The sequence below is a fragment of the Thunnus thynnus genome, chromosome 8 (assembly GCF_963924715.1).
Source record: "Thunnus thynnus chromosome 8, fThuThy2.1, whole genome shotgun sequence".
Lineage (NCBI taxonomy): Eukaryota > Metazoa > Chordata > Actinopteri > Scombriformes > Scombridae > Thunnus > Thunnus thynnus.
Window position 1 is genome coordinate 20,295,519 of NC_089524.1, and position 16,655 is coordinate 20,312,173.

General features: G+C 39.8%; 2 protein-coding genes across 6 annotated transcripts in view; both read left to right on the forward strand.

Annotated features, from left to right (window-relative positions):
* The window catches only part of agbl4 (AGBL carboxypeptidase 4), a 434,053-nt gene that overhangs the window by 359,551 nt on the left and 57,847 nt on the right, over positions 1–16,655 (forward strand). The gene's annotated exons all lie outside the window — the stretch shown is intronic.
* On the forward strand, positions 1,469–16,109 carry bend5 (BEN domain containing 5). Of its 3 annotated transcripts, XM_067597049.1 has the most exons (7): positions 1,479–1,746; positions 1,870–1,928; positions 3,056–3,186; positions 4,151–4,628; positions 6,332–6,480; positions 8,652–8,865; positions 9,094–16,109. In XM_067597049.1, exons 3-7 carry the CDS (start codon positions 3,085–3,087, stop codon positions 9,288–9,290), a joined length of 1,140 nt encoding a protein of 379 aa, XP_067453150.1. In that variant the 5' UTR covers positions 1,479–1,746; positions 1,870–1,928; positions 3,056–3,084; the 3' UTR covers positions 9,291–16,109. The 3 variants fall into 3 exon arrangements, with proteins under 3 accessions (XP_067453149.1, XP_067453150.1, XP_067453151.1); XM_067597048.1 differs by having other exon boundaries at positions 1,469–1,928; XM_067597050.1 differs by lacking the exons at positions 1,479–1,746; positions 1,870–1,928 and adding an exon at positions 2,047–2,151.

Genomic DNA, 16,655 nt, shown 5'->3' on the forward strand with positions numbered 1-16,655 from the left:
ATGACAACAGAGGTAATAACTGAATGTAAATAACAAACAGTGGTGATTTTACAAGAAATGTACCACTTAATTGTTAGTTGTTCTAAAAAAAATGCTGCACAGAAAGGATTTTGTGGGGAAAATACACAGTAAAGACTATCACAGTCCAAAAATGTTGAAAATACTGTTACCAAAAAAATTAATTTGGGAAGCTCAACTTTTATTGTGTCTCCCAGCAGTTTCCCGTCCATTATATTTGGAGCACCTCTATGACCTCCATGAAAGTTGTTGTTAAAAGTTTGAATTAAACTTCTCTGAGCTGCAGGAAAAAAAAACATCATGCGAGACTTTTAAAAGCAATGGTGTTTTAAACACTGGCCACTTCAAAGACAGAGAGTTCCAGAAACTGAGCAGCCTTATGTTGACAAGCCCAGCCTTGAGGACAGGAGAGCCATTGAACAGAAGCTTAGATTAAGAGTAATCCTCTGTTCGACTCGCTGAGAAGCTGCTCAAATCTCTTGTTCATCACTCTTATACCTGTTATAGTTGGTGGGGTTCTGCCAAAGTAGCAGTGCATAGATATATGAGATAACCATGACTCAGCCTAAAAAACAGCAACTTCTAATTAACCTGAAATGTTGCTAAATTGAATTTCTGTAAATGGATTCTTCACAGAAAAGTGAAGCAAGCTATAAATATCATTGCTGGAAGATGAAACCATTCACTTGTATTAAAAACAACCTAAAATACTTCCACAATAACTGAAATAAAATCACTGGCAATATGCTCTGAGAGTTATTGTCATTGCATTGTTTGCTTGTTTTTAAATTCTCTTGTATACATCTAACACACCGTGGGACTGGTCATACAGTACATTGAACAAACATCATGGGGAAGCTGGCATTTGAAACAAGCCTAATCATAACTGAACTAAATGTCTGAAACTATGAAATGAAATATCAGAGAAGAGAAAAAAAAGATTCTGTATAGTTCTGCATCAGTTACTTTTCAATTACAGCAGCCGAAGCAGAACGAAATTGTTAGTGTCATTTATCGACTGTGGTGCTCTCCATTAGAGTAACAACTGAGAGAAATCCGTCCTGTTGTATAACCACCTGGCTTTCTTACAATAACAAAGAGTTCATTTCTTCAGCTGGCCTTAAAAGTCTTTCTGGTGTGATATAAAGAACAGATGAGAAGGCTACACCAGGAAACACAGAAGAGCACATACAGACCAATGAAATCTGACCAGACAGGTAATTTTCTCACTGTAGTTCCTCCAATCAACTCCTGTAGAAGACAGAGTGAGTAATTATGTTTGTATTTTCGTCTTCTGAGAGATTAGGACTGGCCTCATCGCTTGAATTATTTTCAAGAATTAAAAAAACAAAACATATTTGCCATATAAATATTTTTTGTAGTTAAAAATAGCTTGTTTTATTTTCCTTTTGTGAATCTTGTTTGCCGTCTTAACAAATGTTTGACGGTCTATTTAATAAATAATTAATAAGTGGAAAATAGTTTCATACGTTTCTGAAACAAATTAATCAATATTCCTTGTGATTAGGTTTGCTTATAAACATATCTTAAGTTAATGTCATGTCTATTACTTATGCCTTGATGATCAACCCTGGTGATGTGGACCAGGCAAGAGTAGCCGAGCGCAGACACCATCCCCAACCCCCCTATGTGTATATTTTTTTAATACTTTGTGAGGAAAAACTGTCAACCATATCCAAAGTGCAGGACCAAAGAGAAGTAAATAATGTATGCTTTTGTTAGATTCTTTGAAGACGATATGTGCTACGCGTTACCCGTTTCAAATGTGGAAGATTTCAGACCTCTGCACAGAACAGATTTTGATAATCAGAAGGTGTATCTGGTTCACAGAACTGAAGAGAATGGCAGCGCAGGCCAGCCGTGCGAAGCACAGATCCTTGCCCTTGCAGGTAAGTTGCCCTCTTAACACATCAGTTTTTCTCCTTTTAGAGCTGTTTTTCTCTGTCTGACCAAGTAACGTTGATGTGCGTTAAACTCGGAAACGTGTCAAAGCAAGTCCTTTTGTCCGATCTGTCAAGACGTGATCAGCTGGAGTCTGACACTGAGAGCCACAACAACGTCCTCGGCTCTGGCTAGCTAGATGTGCTAGTTAGATATGCTAAGATAAGTTTGGTATGTGGTCATACCTTATCATCAGTGCTTTGCATTACATGTTTACATTCGTGGTGTCGTGTTCCTAGAGTTAGCTCTCTTGTTTCGATACAGTAGTGCTGGATGTTTCGTTAAATACGTGGCATGCAACGTTAGCCAGTCACAACGGTTGTTTACAACATGTAGCTAACGCTTGCTAGCTTGTTAGCATGTTAGCGCTGACGCGCTAGTTAACTGCGTGCACACGCAAAGCTGTCACTTCATTATAAACACATCCGACAGACTTTTGTTGACCCCTTATTGTTTTTATAGAGGTTTGATGATGTAGCTGAGACGCTAGCCCGACAACTTTGGTGTGTTGCGGTTAGCTTGTTAGCTGGCTCATCTGTATGTTTGTGCCATACTGAAGGATGCGGTGCTGCAGTCATCTCCGTATCTCAGACACCTAAGCAGACATAGCAACCTGTCCGTCAGTAACATGACAGCGCATCATGTTAATGTGCTGAAGTATGCAAGTGACATGCCTGGCGTAGCTGCAGGTACAGTAATGTTGCTCACGGTCGTTTTGTAGACTCGATGTTTAACTAGTTTACTACATCACTAATCCCCGAATCTGAGCTGTCTGGGCTGCAAGCTCGGTCCAGTCTAACTAACGCCTTCACAGTGTCAGTCATGCTAAAGCTCTGTATAGTCAGGATCATTTGCTTCACAGTCCTCTGTGATGTGCTTAGATTTTAGTTGACAGCTAGGAGAAACGTTACCAGCTTGCTAAAGTTAGTTTATTCTAGCAGAATGGAGAGACAAAACGCCCCTGGTTCGAGTTGGACAAATGGATGAAAAGAGTTCTGTTGTTACTTGAGATGAAAAATCTAACTTTTTGGGAACTTGATGAGTTTCTTCATGCTTCTATTTTTGAATTTTACAGATACAGTAGAGGAATTTGAAGACAGTATAATGCAAAAGAAGATGAAAATTCCCAAGATGTCCATCAAGAATTCAGGAAACTGTATTGAGAACAATTTTGGAGAGGAGAGAATGCCACTCAGGCATAAAAAGGTATGATCACCCAAAGTAGACAGTGGTTATGTTGTATTGCAACAGAAGTCTGTACATTTAAATGAGTTACTGGCAGCACTGGGAAATAGACGTATACTTGTACTTATCCTCACATTGACACCAGTATTACGACATACCACCACACTGCTCCTTGATTATGATTTAATGATGTTTATTTATTGATAACACAACTGAAATGACATTTTGATGCAGTGATAACATATTTAAAGAGCCATGTTTGTATCTGGGAGTGCCTAGATTACTTCCAATCATTTATTTTAACATAGTAAAAACAAAGTTTAAAAAAAAGAAGCATTTTGCCCTTCAGTACATTATTTAAATTGATAGTTTTGTGCTGTGTCAGTTTGGACCCTGAATAATTTTACTAATTGTAAAAAAAAAAAAAGGTGATCAACACAGTGTAAGTGTGGGTGCATGTGTGACTGCATGTGCCAAGTTGACGTGTATACATGAATCTCATATATATTGATGATAACATGTCACATTTCCATAAACTTGGCAAACACCCAAAATCCCTCTTGCTATTTTTACCATATGCTGGATTAACACAAATTCAGCACTCTGGACAGCTGCCCTTTCACAGACAAATCCTCTGAGCGGCTCATCAAAGAACTCAGTGACTCCTCTCCTCCCAGTTCCTATTGAGATTCCCACAGTCAAAACAAATTGTTTGTCTGTCTGTCATGTCATTTTTAGATTTGATGTGTAGTTTTTACATCTTCTGTGCATTCAACTGTGGAATTGAATGACCTCTTGTTACACATTAAGTGCATTTAGTTTCTGCTGCAGCAAAGAGATTTGTGATATTCAGTAAAAACTAAAATAGGCCTGGCTCCAAAGACATGGCACATTTATATCATGTTCATATTCCTGCTTTGTAGTTAATACAATTCAAATTAGATTTTTTGGGCTTCCCTGAATTTACAGTTATTCTTTTCCTCAGGCCCTATCTCAGGACCATGGACGCCCCCTTTCCAACTCCTCCAAGAGCCTGGCAGCAGTAGTGGCTCGCCTGGAGAGAAATGCAGCCAGCTCCTGTATGGAAGGGGAAGAGGACCTGGATGAGGACCGGCTGGCCGAGGAGGGAGAGGATGCAGACGATGAAGATGACGATATGGAGGCAGAGCATCAGCAACATCATCACCAGCAGCAACAACAGCATTTGGAGGTGGACACGGATTGTGTGTCTGAGGTAGCTGCAGCCGTGGTTCCCAGGGTCTTGTATGAGGAGCTGGTTCACAGCTACAGGCAACAGGAGGAGGAGATGAGGAGGCTGCAGCAGGAGCTGGAGAGAACCCGCAGGCAGCTGGTGCAGCAGGCCAAGAAACTGAAGGAATATGGCAGCTTGCTGACAGAGGTCAAAGAGCTGAGGGACTTCAACCGGAGGCTGCAGGACGTACTTCTCATGAGACTGGGAAGCGGTGAGAGACCAGGAGCATGCACACCAACACACATACCACTGCTGCCTTTGCCACAGAGTTTAATAATAACATTTAACGTTATTGGTCCCCCGAAGAAATTGTCCACAAAAGTCAAATCAGTTGGTACTGAGCATAATTACCTATGTGGCAGTAAAACTGCTATTTGGGGGCTCAGAACTTTGTAATTTTAGAGTCAATATAAACTGCAACATCTGTACAGCCAGAAATTGCCAGTTACAGTAAAAAGGTGGTGGGATCCAACAGTGTAGACACACTATAATCCCAGTTTTTACTGTATTTCCACACAATTCATTGTACCCTCTCTGACATGAAAAGGATCTAAGCCATTTTTAAGACCAATGTCAAATGCCAAACATAATGTTTCTGGCAAATGGGTCTGAAAAAAGACAAAGATTCATCTGGAATATTTTTAGCTGTGAGATAAAGGTCTTTAAATAGCTTTGCATTACTTTTCAGACCTTGTCTGTTTAGTTCAAAGGACTGCAGTTTAAATTCTGAGGCATTTAACTAAAATGAAGACACAGATATAGTTATAAATTAAACTTGACTAGAATAAAATTGAGGTTGGATATGTTAGCGTGGCTCATGATGGCCTCTTATGTTGGCAGGTTGGACTAGTGGTCATAGTGACCATCGTGGAACAGAAATTTGTGAGGTCATGCCACTCAAATGTTTTGTCAAAAAATTGGTTGTGAAAGGAAGTGGGGCAAGAATTGCCTGCGTGCTTACCCATTGTAAGTTTCTCCTAATAGAAGCATAAGAAAAATGCTAGTTTTGTTAATTCACCACTGTGTTAAACAATATGGGCTATTTGACAGTGATCATTTGTTACCATAAATTATGTGTAAATGATTAAACTTGTGTCATGGATTGCAGTTTTGTTTCTATATATTAATTTTAAAGACCCCATGTAGCAGTGTCACAATATTGCTATTGTGCAATAAGCCAGAAGTTAAGTCAAGTTTTTTATCCTGTGTATCTCAGGACAGGAAGTTGTACCAGCTAATAGACACTCAAAATATAACAAGATCATAATCCAGCTATAGGATTTCAATAGATCCAGTACTAAAGTAGAAAATCCAATATAGGAAGTTGAATGAAATGCACTGTAATTGCAGGTGTGATTAAAAGTGGTGTCATTGCAGTGCACAGCAGTATACAAACTGTAGCTTCGCCAGATGCTGGTGTTAACCTCACCCCCCCCGTAGATCTGGACACAGGCGCCCGGCTACTGGCTAGACCATCTAATGGACAGGCTAAAGATTAGAGCACCCTGGGGTGCTGTCGGGCAGGGGATGGAGTGCGCTGACCGATATTAAAACTCATCAACTACATTGGAGCTTAGCGTGGCCAGCCACCAAGCCAGCTTAGTTACTGGGCTAAAATAACCTCCTGTCTCGAGGCACAGGGAAGCCTAGGTCCAAGCCCAGAAGCAAGACCAGAAAATTCTTGGCCATGTGCTACTAGATATCATAGGGATTAAGGTGCAACTGGCTGTCTACAACTAATATGTTGTCTAATGTTATTGGACGCTGTTGTTTTTTTGTTGTTATCTTCTATGGTTTTGGAAAGTTGACCAGCAGTTGATGAATGGCTTTTGACTGGGCCTCAGCTTAAAATGTTGACAGACATGGATTGATGCTTGTATCCTGTAATGTTAAAAATCTTGTTTGTATTTCCAGAGCCTATGCATGACAATGGTACTCAGACAATCAAGGCTGAAGTGGTTGAACCCATTGTTGAGGCCCAGGAAACATGCAGAGAAGAAGCCAACACCAGTTCCAGCTACTCGCCCTCTCCCAGAACAGTATACACCTGCAATGATGGGAAGGTCAGTCTCACTGCACAAAAGAACACTCTTTATTCTGTTGGATTTTCATGATTCCCCTTTAGCTGGAACATGATTACCACCCTTTTCAACTGTTTTGTTTTGTCTTGTCTCTGTCTGATCACATGGCTATTTAACTGCCACCAAACCTGCCATATGGTCTTTGTGATGTTCCCTGTCTGTTTTCATCTCTTTTATCTTGTTTGTCTGTTCTGACATTTATTCTTGGAGGCAAAATCAACCATCCAAATGTAAACAAAAAGCTAGCCCCAGCACTGAAATTCAAAACACAGTACTGAAAAATGCCATCACTCAAAAATGGACTCACAGGCCTTTTACATGGACCAACAGACAACAAATTAATCTGGTGTTTTGTTGCTGTTAAAGCTTTGTTTTTGTCATATAATCAAACACTACATTACAGATTGTGCATTTAAACCTTCACTTGCTGATATCCAGTAACACCTCTCACCCTTGGAGAGGCCTGAACTCTGTGGGTGACCGTAGGAAGTAGCCTGATTTTGTAGGAAATGCTGTATTTCCTCTTAACACCTGTGAACCTGGGAACTTGCTGTCATAGTTGATCAGTCCCTTCCCCCTTGGCCACTGTGCCCTAGCAGGTAAACAAGGTTGAGAAGATTATTATTGTTCCTGCAAGCCCAGCCAGCATCATCATTGTTTATTAGGCTGTTAGGGTTCTTTACTCCCTCCACTGCTGTAACTCAACCAGCGTCCTGTCTCTGATGACAGGGGGGGAATTGGTACTACAAGCTCTGGGGCCTGCAGCCACTTCAAGCGTGAAGAACACTTGCAAATTAGAACTCTCCTACATCAGGGACCCCATATTAATTATTTGCACAAGAGGAATTTAAAGTGACTGACAGGTTAGCCCTAGTGAGAGAGCGAAAGGGGGAATAGGTGGAAAGGAAGGAGGAGAGATGGAGAGAGAGCGATAAGTGAGAGCAACGGTGAGGGAGGATGAAAACAATCTTGTCTAACTTGAGGGCAGTAAAAAGCTTGTTTGCTGGCCGTGGGCCTAAAGCACATTAGCTGCACAGGGAAAAGCCTTTTGGATGCTAGCCTAAAGACTTTACAGTGATAAGAGAGTAGAGAAGGCAAAGAGAGTCACATATGCCCCCTGCTGCATTAGCTCACCTAGAAGACCAGGGCAGTCTGTCTAGGCTGGCAATCGGCTTGGCGTGTTTGGTGCAGGCTTATGCAACGTGCAGTGACAGTGGGTGGAGAGCTACAGGCTAAGTTCATAGTGGAGGTAATCCAGGCTACAAGCAGCCAGTGGCCTGAGCTTATTTGCGTATCCTAGTTGGTGAAAGTGGTGCTTCTTGGGATTTGTAATTTGGTCTAAGTGTGAGCTGGTTAAGATGTGTTCTACTGCAGCTAGCTATGATCTGCCTGGTCCATTTAGATTTAGAGGGTTTTACATCCACATGGAGCGTTGGAGATTGGGAACTGGCAGCACATGTCAACAAATGTTCCAGGCAAGTGGGATGTAAGCATTATCATAACGGAATAATATTTCTAAATATATAAAAATATAAGAGTGTGGTATTAAGGAGTTTAACTACACATGTAAATGTGTTTTTTCAGTAAAAAAAAAAGCCTTAGTCTCCAAATATAATACCAGATAAAGTGAAAGTAAGTCTTTTAAGTATGCTTCTCTCACCCACTGACTTCTCTCTTGCTCTCTCCTGTTAGACTCCTTTTTTTGACGGTTACATACATTTTGTTTCCAAAATCTGATCTGTAGAAAATAATACTGTAATCACTGCATTGAAGTCTGATGTTTCAGCATCTGTTGTATCTGTTATACTATCAAGGAAACAGGGATAAAATCCATGTTTTTGTCCACTTTCAATTCCCACTGTCTCAAGTTTTTTTTTTCCTTCTAAGACATTTAATAAAACTTATTTTCACTTCACTTATTCTAAATGTGGATTAATCAAACAGATGGGTAACTACAATAAAAATGATTTTCCCTACTGGATGGGGCAGACAGATCCTCAATAGGTAGAGTAGTGATGAGTGAGCAGGTAAACTGTCCCTCGCAGAATGTAAAGTGTTAATGTACAACATTTAAAACATTTTTGATCTTCAGCATACTGTACATTCATGTTTCAAAATGTGGTGTTCACAGTCCTCTGTTGTCCTCTCTACAGGTACACCTCGGTGGTGGCATCTGGGTGGAGGAGGAGAAGTGGCACCAGCTGCAGCGGACCCAGGGAGACTCCAAGTTCACAAAGAACCTGGCTGTAATGATCTGGGGCACAGAAACCCTCAAAAACCGTAGTGTCACTGGAGTGGCCACCAAAAAGAAGAAAGATGCTCTGCCCAAACCTCCACTCTCACCCAGCAAGCTGAAAATCGTCAGAGGTAAGATTCCTACCTGCACATAAGGTTTAAACCTATAAAATGTGAGAGATGGATCCTCCCTCTGATGGATCTCTTGTAAGCTGAGACAAGTTGGAAATCATCAGGTACAGAAAAATTATCTGCTTTATTCATACATTCAAACATAATTATATTCATTACACACCAAACAAAAATAAGATCATCAGTTTTAAATTTCATGTGGTCTGACTACTCACACTCCTTCCCCAGAGTGTCTCTACGACAGAGTGTCTCAAGAGACAGCCGACAGTGCAGAGATTACGCAGAGATTGTCCAAAGTGAACAAATACATTTGTGAAAAGATAATGGATATCAACAAGTCCATCAAGAACGAGGAGCGACGGGAGTCCAAGCTGCTCATCAGACAAACAGTCAAGATGGAGAACTTCACATATGATGGCATGTAGTGATCAACTGTTGTCACGCCGGCGCCTTCTCCCCCCCCTCCCCCGTGGTCCGCAGGATATTGAGGGGACTTGATTTGGGTGATTGGAGGAATGTTTGTCACAGTTTCAGGAGTAGTTGTATTCCTTTTACACATTGGATTGGTTATTATGTGAAATGTTAAAACAAAAAGGCCCCTTCTGAGCTCCCTATGTGACTTGAGCAACCATCACCTTCCTCAGTGCCCAGTTTGCAAATGTGGCTCACAGACAGCTTTACCCACTGGTCAGAAGTTGAACACATGTGAACTAGTTTGATGTGAACTGGTATGAGTATTTTTATAAGCTTTACTGTGGGATTGGTACAGAGACACGGTTTATTGACGTGTGTGCATTTGTGTCAAAAGAGAGATTAGATGTGATTGTGAGATTAATTTATTGTTCTGTGTCAGAACATAAGTTTGAGTCCTTAAACTTTTAAAAAGTAAGAGGTTATTTCCCTAGATAAAGTCTTCTGATGCTAAAAAGAAGAGGATGCTCGCTTGCATTAGATCTTAGATGTGTGAAAGGTTGGGTGATCTGGTGACTACCCAATTACTGCTGGGGATCTGAGTGTTTATTGTTGGTACTTACTGCATAGAATGGGACATCAGGGTCTCGGATGCATAAGTCTTAATTAGTAACAGCCATATTGCATATTGCAACAGAGACTCTGTTGCTCCAAGAGATTCATTTTGAGTTTGCTCCCTCCTTAAACTGTAGGTCAATCACAACACATCACTTCATTAAAAAGAGGGTTTACAGAGGTTTAACGGGAAGTATGACTCTAGAGTATATAGTTTTGTGCTGTATTTGTTTTGTTTTTTTATGTTGATCTTTTAGTTATGAACATTTGCCATCAATGAGAGGACACAAGGAAAGGTTTTAGATGTGATATTCCTGTGTTACTCTTAATCAAACCTGTCACTTGCAGACGATTTGACTGTTTAACAAGTTGTAGTGGTACAGGCACGTTGATGCCTAGAAAGGCCTTAAATGGATTTGGCAATCACCAGGGGCTGGTATGCCCCTGGGTTTTCTAGTAAGCTGTGATTGTAAATGTATAGTAAGCTGAAGTGATGAAGCTTCACCTGCACTTTGCTGTGAGAATGTAAGAGATGGCTAGGTACTATTTTCTGTGTGATTCACACCATTAAGTTGAGCTGAGCCGGGCTACTCGCTATCCCACCCCTCCTGTAGTTAAAAGATGCTGTGCTGCACGGGAAAATGTGGGGAAGAAAATCAGGGCACAGCTCTGCACGGTTCAGGTCATCTTCTTGTGGAAGGAGTGTTAGCTGTGGGTAAAGCTGTCTGAAACACTATTGTGCTGTTGATGTTTTCTGGGCCTCCTGAACCCATAATAACCCCCCTCTTTTTTAAGCCACACCACTGGGGAACAAAGTAAGGTCGCTCCAGTGACAATTTCCTCTGAGCTATGCCATCAGAACTTTGAAAATGTCCTCTTTTTCTTGTATGTTTTTTAAAGTTTATTTTTTTCTCTTCGGTTGTTTTATTGTTGGTTTGTGTGGCTGTCTGCAGGCTGGAACTAAATGCTGCAGATTGAAATCTCAACTGTGACCTAGCAGTGGCTAACTGTGAATCTGCTGCAGAGCTGCCCATCAAGCCTTTCTCCTCTTCACACTCTAGATTCTTGTATGTCGGTTGGTTTATTTCTCTCTATCATTTTTGTCTGTCTTGGTTTTTGTTATTTCAAAAGTTCAGATCAGCCTTTTGTTAAGCTACCTTTATGTTTTGGAGATATTTTAGTGTACATAAAACACATCTTTTTTTTTAATTTTTCACCAAACATGGATATTTCAGTTTCTAGTCATGTTACATGTTATAGTTTTAAGGTTCTGGTCAAGTTCTGGTTTATCTAATTGATGTTGTAATTCCATGTTACCTGACAATTTCTTGTGTTTCTTTTTACACTCATATATTTTGTTTGTTTGTTTTTTCCATACGAATTGTTGGCTTTAAGCTTGATATTGTATCCAAATGTAGATCAGTGGAATCTACAAACAAAAGAAAAAAATATCTCCCTTTCTTAGCCAAAGTGATCTCTGAGGACAAGAGAGACAAGGCTTCCCTTAAAATCAGATTTTGAAAGAGCCCATACATTATATTACATTCACAACATGTGATATTTGATAAGCCTCACTTGGAATCTACCTTGGATTTCTAAAAATCTGCCACCGTAAGATGAGATTCTGTATCATTAAACCATTGTACTCGAGCAATGGAGATGCAGTATTTAGATCAACACAAATCATTTACATTGAATGCACTTTAAACTTCTGGGCAATTTCCTCAAACTTAAAGGCATACTATGCAGGATTAGTCGGTTGCTGTTTGTAAACACAACATTCAAAGTTGACCCTTCCTCCCCAGCTCAATGACACCAGAGCACGAGAGAGAGCAGCAGTGGTCGAGCAAGCTAGAGAGTGAATAAAGAGAGGGAGAGGTGGTAGCAGAACAAAGCAGTGAATTAGATAAATAAAATGTAATTTTTGATTGTTTCATGGTGGTTAGCCGTGTGTGTGTGTGTGTGTGTGTGTGTGTGTGTGTGTGGCTCAGCCCCACCCTCTGTCAAACAGAGACCTTTTCTCTTCACACATCTGAGACAGAGAGCACAGCGGAGCAGAAGAGAGAGACAGCAGTGTAACATGGTCGCTACACTCACACGCTGTTATTGGCTGGGGGCTACATATTGCTGCCCAAAAGTTTATGCCTACAAACGTCCCGAACACAGCAAAATAATAAGAAAATACAGGCAGAGGGCAGGGTCTCTGTAGATACATATACCACCATTACACACTTCTAGTGGATCATAAGTGATGATTGAGAGGGATTATTTTTGTATGAGCTTATAAATTGTTAATTAGGAAAATCCTGCACAGTATGCCTTTAAAGAAATGTACTTGTGGTATTCGTCCTTTTTTAAATGTCTATATACTAGATTAAGGCCTAGCGATCATTGTATTATCATAAAGCACCTTAGAACATTTTGGTTTATTGTTTTGTATGGCAAGAATGAGTTATGGGATATAGTTTTGTTTGTCGGTCAGATATGCCCCGGACACGCCGACGCTCAACAACAAGCTTGATAGATTTAATACTTCCAAAACGAATATTTAAATCTTAAAAGATTTATTCGAGGTGTTTGGAAAAAACAATTTTCCACAAGTCACACTATGTTGAAACTGGATTCTCTAACTCCACCATGGCCTCCTGAACAAATTGACAAGCAAAAGTCAACAACTCTTAGCTTTCAAGCCCAAATCGCGATTCACCAATCTTAAGACTTTTACCTTTTAAAATGTGCACTCTGACTGGAATATGTGCTTTAACTTAATGTGTCAAGATGCTGGTTATGTGTAGATATGACTTATATAGAGGATAAATGTGTGTTTTTACAAATGAGTGGTAAATGTAAGCCAAAGTATTGAATGCTGAGATCAAGCTAAAGAAAGGCGGGATGCTGACTGAGGAATCAGCAGGGTTTGCACAAAAAAATGGCCCATGCCAAGGTAATAGAATCTAGTGAATCTTAATCCACCAAAATGGTGACATGTTATTGATAGATTTTTTGGATTTCTGAAATTATCCAATATTCTTTTTCCTTTAGTTTTTTTTTCCCTGTACAAAGCAACATGTGAGGTTTACGTGTGCTAGCATGTATTTAAAATACATGCTGTTTAAAAGAAAGAAAAGATTTCTGCTGTGCAAAGCAACCTTGCTGAAATTCTGACAAATTGTCGTGTATTGTGTTTGTGTTTGTTTCTTTGTTGTTTGATGCCAAAAGGGGATGGGGGTTAAAATAATGCTTTAAGATAGAGCATTAATAGAGCTATTACATCATCTTAAATGTTAACTTGCTTTCAAAGGCTGGTTTCCTGGAGCACGATTAAGCCTAATCCTTTAACTAAAACCATCTTTAGCGGATGAAATCTGTATGGAAGTGCTGTATGTTTTTAACCCAGATTTGGCTTAATCTGTGATGGCAAGGCCAATCTCTATCAAATGTACCAAGTCACTTGCAGAGGAGCAGTTTGGGTTTTAGCAGCATATTAGTTACATACACCAACAAATAACCTGGCATAAATGGATACTGTAGGCTAGCTTGGCTCTGTAAGACAACACCAGACCTTCCAGTACTCTCACTGTCACACTCAAGTAGCGATAGGGAGGAAGTTTAACCTCACTAGCTCTGTGATCCTCTTCTGTGCCACCTGTAGTTCCTTACTCCTGACATTGGCATCCATACCTGACATTTATATGGACTGGATTTTAAAAATGCACATGTATCAAGATAATAACAAATCCTGTCCTCCTCGCTTGGTGTTTTGGCTTATGTTGTGAACACCTGTCAAATCTTTCAAAGTGAGGGAGCTTTATGTTGCTGTTTGACGGGCTGATTGGGAAGAGAGATCAGTTCTAGCTTCACTGTGTGGAACAAGATAAATGGCTTTATCTTGCACTTTTCACAGCTAAGTGTACACAGAACACATTATTGTTTGAGCCTCAGATACAATGTCAAACTTACTTCAAAATGCGAAAAAAAACGTGAGGAACACATTGTTAGGTCTATATTTTTCTTAAGGTATCAGTAACTTTGTATACAATCCACAAACCGGTTCTACTTCATCTAACTTCACCGTCCTACCTCATTGTTACTCTGGTGTTTGTTTGTCAGTGACTGTAAACTATGTGTGTATATTAAATCTATAGGAAAGGTATACCTGGTTACTCTCAACATGTACAGATTATAAAACTTGTAAAACACCTCAGTTCACAATATCATTCTTAGAAGAAATCAGTTTTATTACCTGCTTAAAGATGCTGCTGTAAAGGGGTGTCTGCGTGAGGGGTTGTCTCTGAATATATATCTTTGCTCTTTGCTATGTTGTGCAGTTGATCAGTGGTTGTGTTCTGTCTCTGTATTGCATTCTGAGATTTTTACTGGTTGACGGTGCTACCAGCAAACAGTTCTAAACTGATATGTCTATCGGACCTCAAATGGTGCTGTTTTTCTATGTTTTTATCCTCATACAGCTATGTTTTATTCAGGTGTGTCAACCGCCACTATCCCCTCAGCTTATCAACTTAATGAGATTTAAAGCCAAAATATTTCGCAAAATGTTAATCCTGCTATTACTGTATCAACTATATGCTATCCATCCAAATATTGTAGATAGTGATTATATCCTCAGCTGTGAGTTTCAGAAGTACCTCAGAACCTGCTGATTTTAAATGGATGCATCTGCTTTTAGCACCTGTTCTCTATCAATATCACATTGTTGCAGTGTATTTCAGAAATATGCATTTTTACTGGTTAGATCAGGGTACGCTATAGGTAGTACATTAAATCACACTCAGATGGCAGTTAAATTAAAAAGGATACCACTGTTCACTGGTTGCACGCCAGATTGTCATAACAAAAGAAATCTCAGTCTGACTGTGCAGCGTATATTACAGTAGAGGAGGTCCTCAGCAAAACCATGTTCTGTTTGAGTCTAGTCCGCCTTGTTTTACAGAAAACAGATTCCATTGGAAGTTTAAGATGATAGTGTGACATCTATCAGAAAATTGGGAATACACTGATGGTATAAACTACAACCCCATCTGGCTGAAAATTAAATCTGTCATAAATATTATGGAGATCAGTTTTCATGGTATACTCATGAAGACTGTTTTGGAAGTTTGTGGGTCAATTTTATGTCTGAGTGATTTTATCTGGGTACCACTTTTACCTGTTATTCACTAATTCTGTTAAAAAATAAAATGTAATTTTTGGTAATAGTGTAGCAACTAGTAAATGATTGACATACCCATATAGTGTCTGGACTCGGCTTAATTATTCTAAAAGTGCATTATATTTCTTCTTTTGCCCAATGCAGTGACACCAATGGAATCTTTTCTGCGCCAAAGTGTTTGAAATATTTTGAGGTTTTTGGGGTGGTTTGCTCTACCTGTCAGTATGTACATTTGGTTTTTTGTTTTGTTTTGTTTTTTTTACTCTGACCACGTCTGTGAACATGAAATGTGCTGGATAAAATCCTCTCTACTGTGAGCAGTGTGTGTTCAAATACATAGCAGTTGGTTTCATGGAAGCACTTAAGCCATTTGTTGGACTGTTTCATAATGGTTCAATTGTAAGCTTTGCTCTGGTCCAGGGATTTGACCCAGAGAGTTGTGTGTGTAATTGAATTCCTATGCAGGTGTTGAGTTGTAATCACCTGGTACCACATCAATGTTGGGTGGAGGGCAAACCAGGGAGAGAGATTAACTGGAGGGTGTTCAAACCTTTGAATGTGTATGCACAGCCTTGAGATTGAGTCAAAGGGGACAATGGCGACATAACAAATCCGAACTATTACTACATTTTCATACTCATTTAGTGAGTTGAATTAAACTGAGCTATACAGGGCTGCTTGGGTATACCTGTCTGTAGTTGTAACTGCATTGCAATGATCATTAGGGAAAGACAGGGTTGTTACTGTATGGAGTATTGCCAGTTGGTATGATAATGTGAAAAGAATTTCAAGTCTATTGCAGTAAACACTCCCTTTCCCTACTTTAGCTTTTCCAGAGGCAACCCTACAGAGGCAACCCTACTTATAACATAGAAAATGTTATAAGTATATGCGATAGTCTTTGCTAAACCGGCCACACCTCTGCTATGCGAGCAACTCTTTGATGCTTAGCATCCTGTTCTGTGTTTTCTCTTGCTGCATTCAGGAACACCTGTTTAATGTATAGATAAACAGAAATAAATCCAGACTTTTATTCTATCAGCACAAACCTCTTGTTGTCTTTTTTTTGTCTTTTCCTGCTGCACGTCTCTTGTCAAAGAAACAATCTTCAAGACAAGACTCATGTTGGAAACTGAAAACTAAGGTTACAGCCACATCTAACTTGTACAATACCAAGGATCCCTCTTCCTCCACTGTACTGTATTTTTGTGTTTAATGGACAGAGAGTTTGATGAGAAGATAGATACCACTCTGTCTAGGATGAATATGAAGCTCCTGCCAGCAGCTTCTTAGCTTAGCTTAGCATAACGACTAGAAACGGGGGGGGGGTACCTTTTTTTTTTTTTTAAATCTGTAGAAAAGCTGAAGTGTAAAAACATCAATTTGACACTTCATGTTCGGTTATGTGGCAAACTGTTTCTTGGCTGGAAGCAGTAACTTCTTGGATTTTAGCAGTTTCCTATTGCTTTCAACCTTTGTGCTAAGTTAAGCTAACCGGCTACTGGCTGTAGCTTTATACCTAGCAGACTGACATTTTGGGAAATACCTTTGCAGAGATTTTTATGAGAATATATCTAACCATTCCTTTAATTGT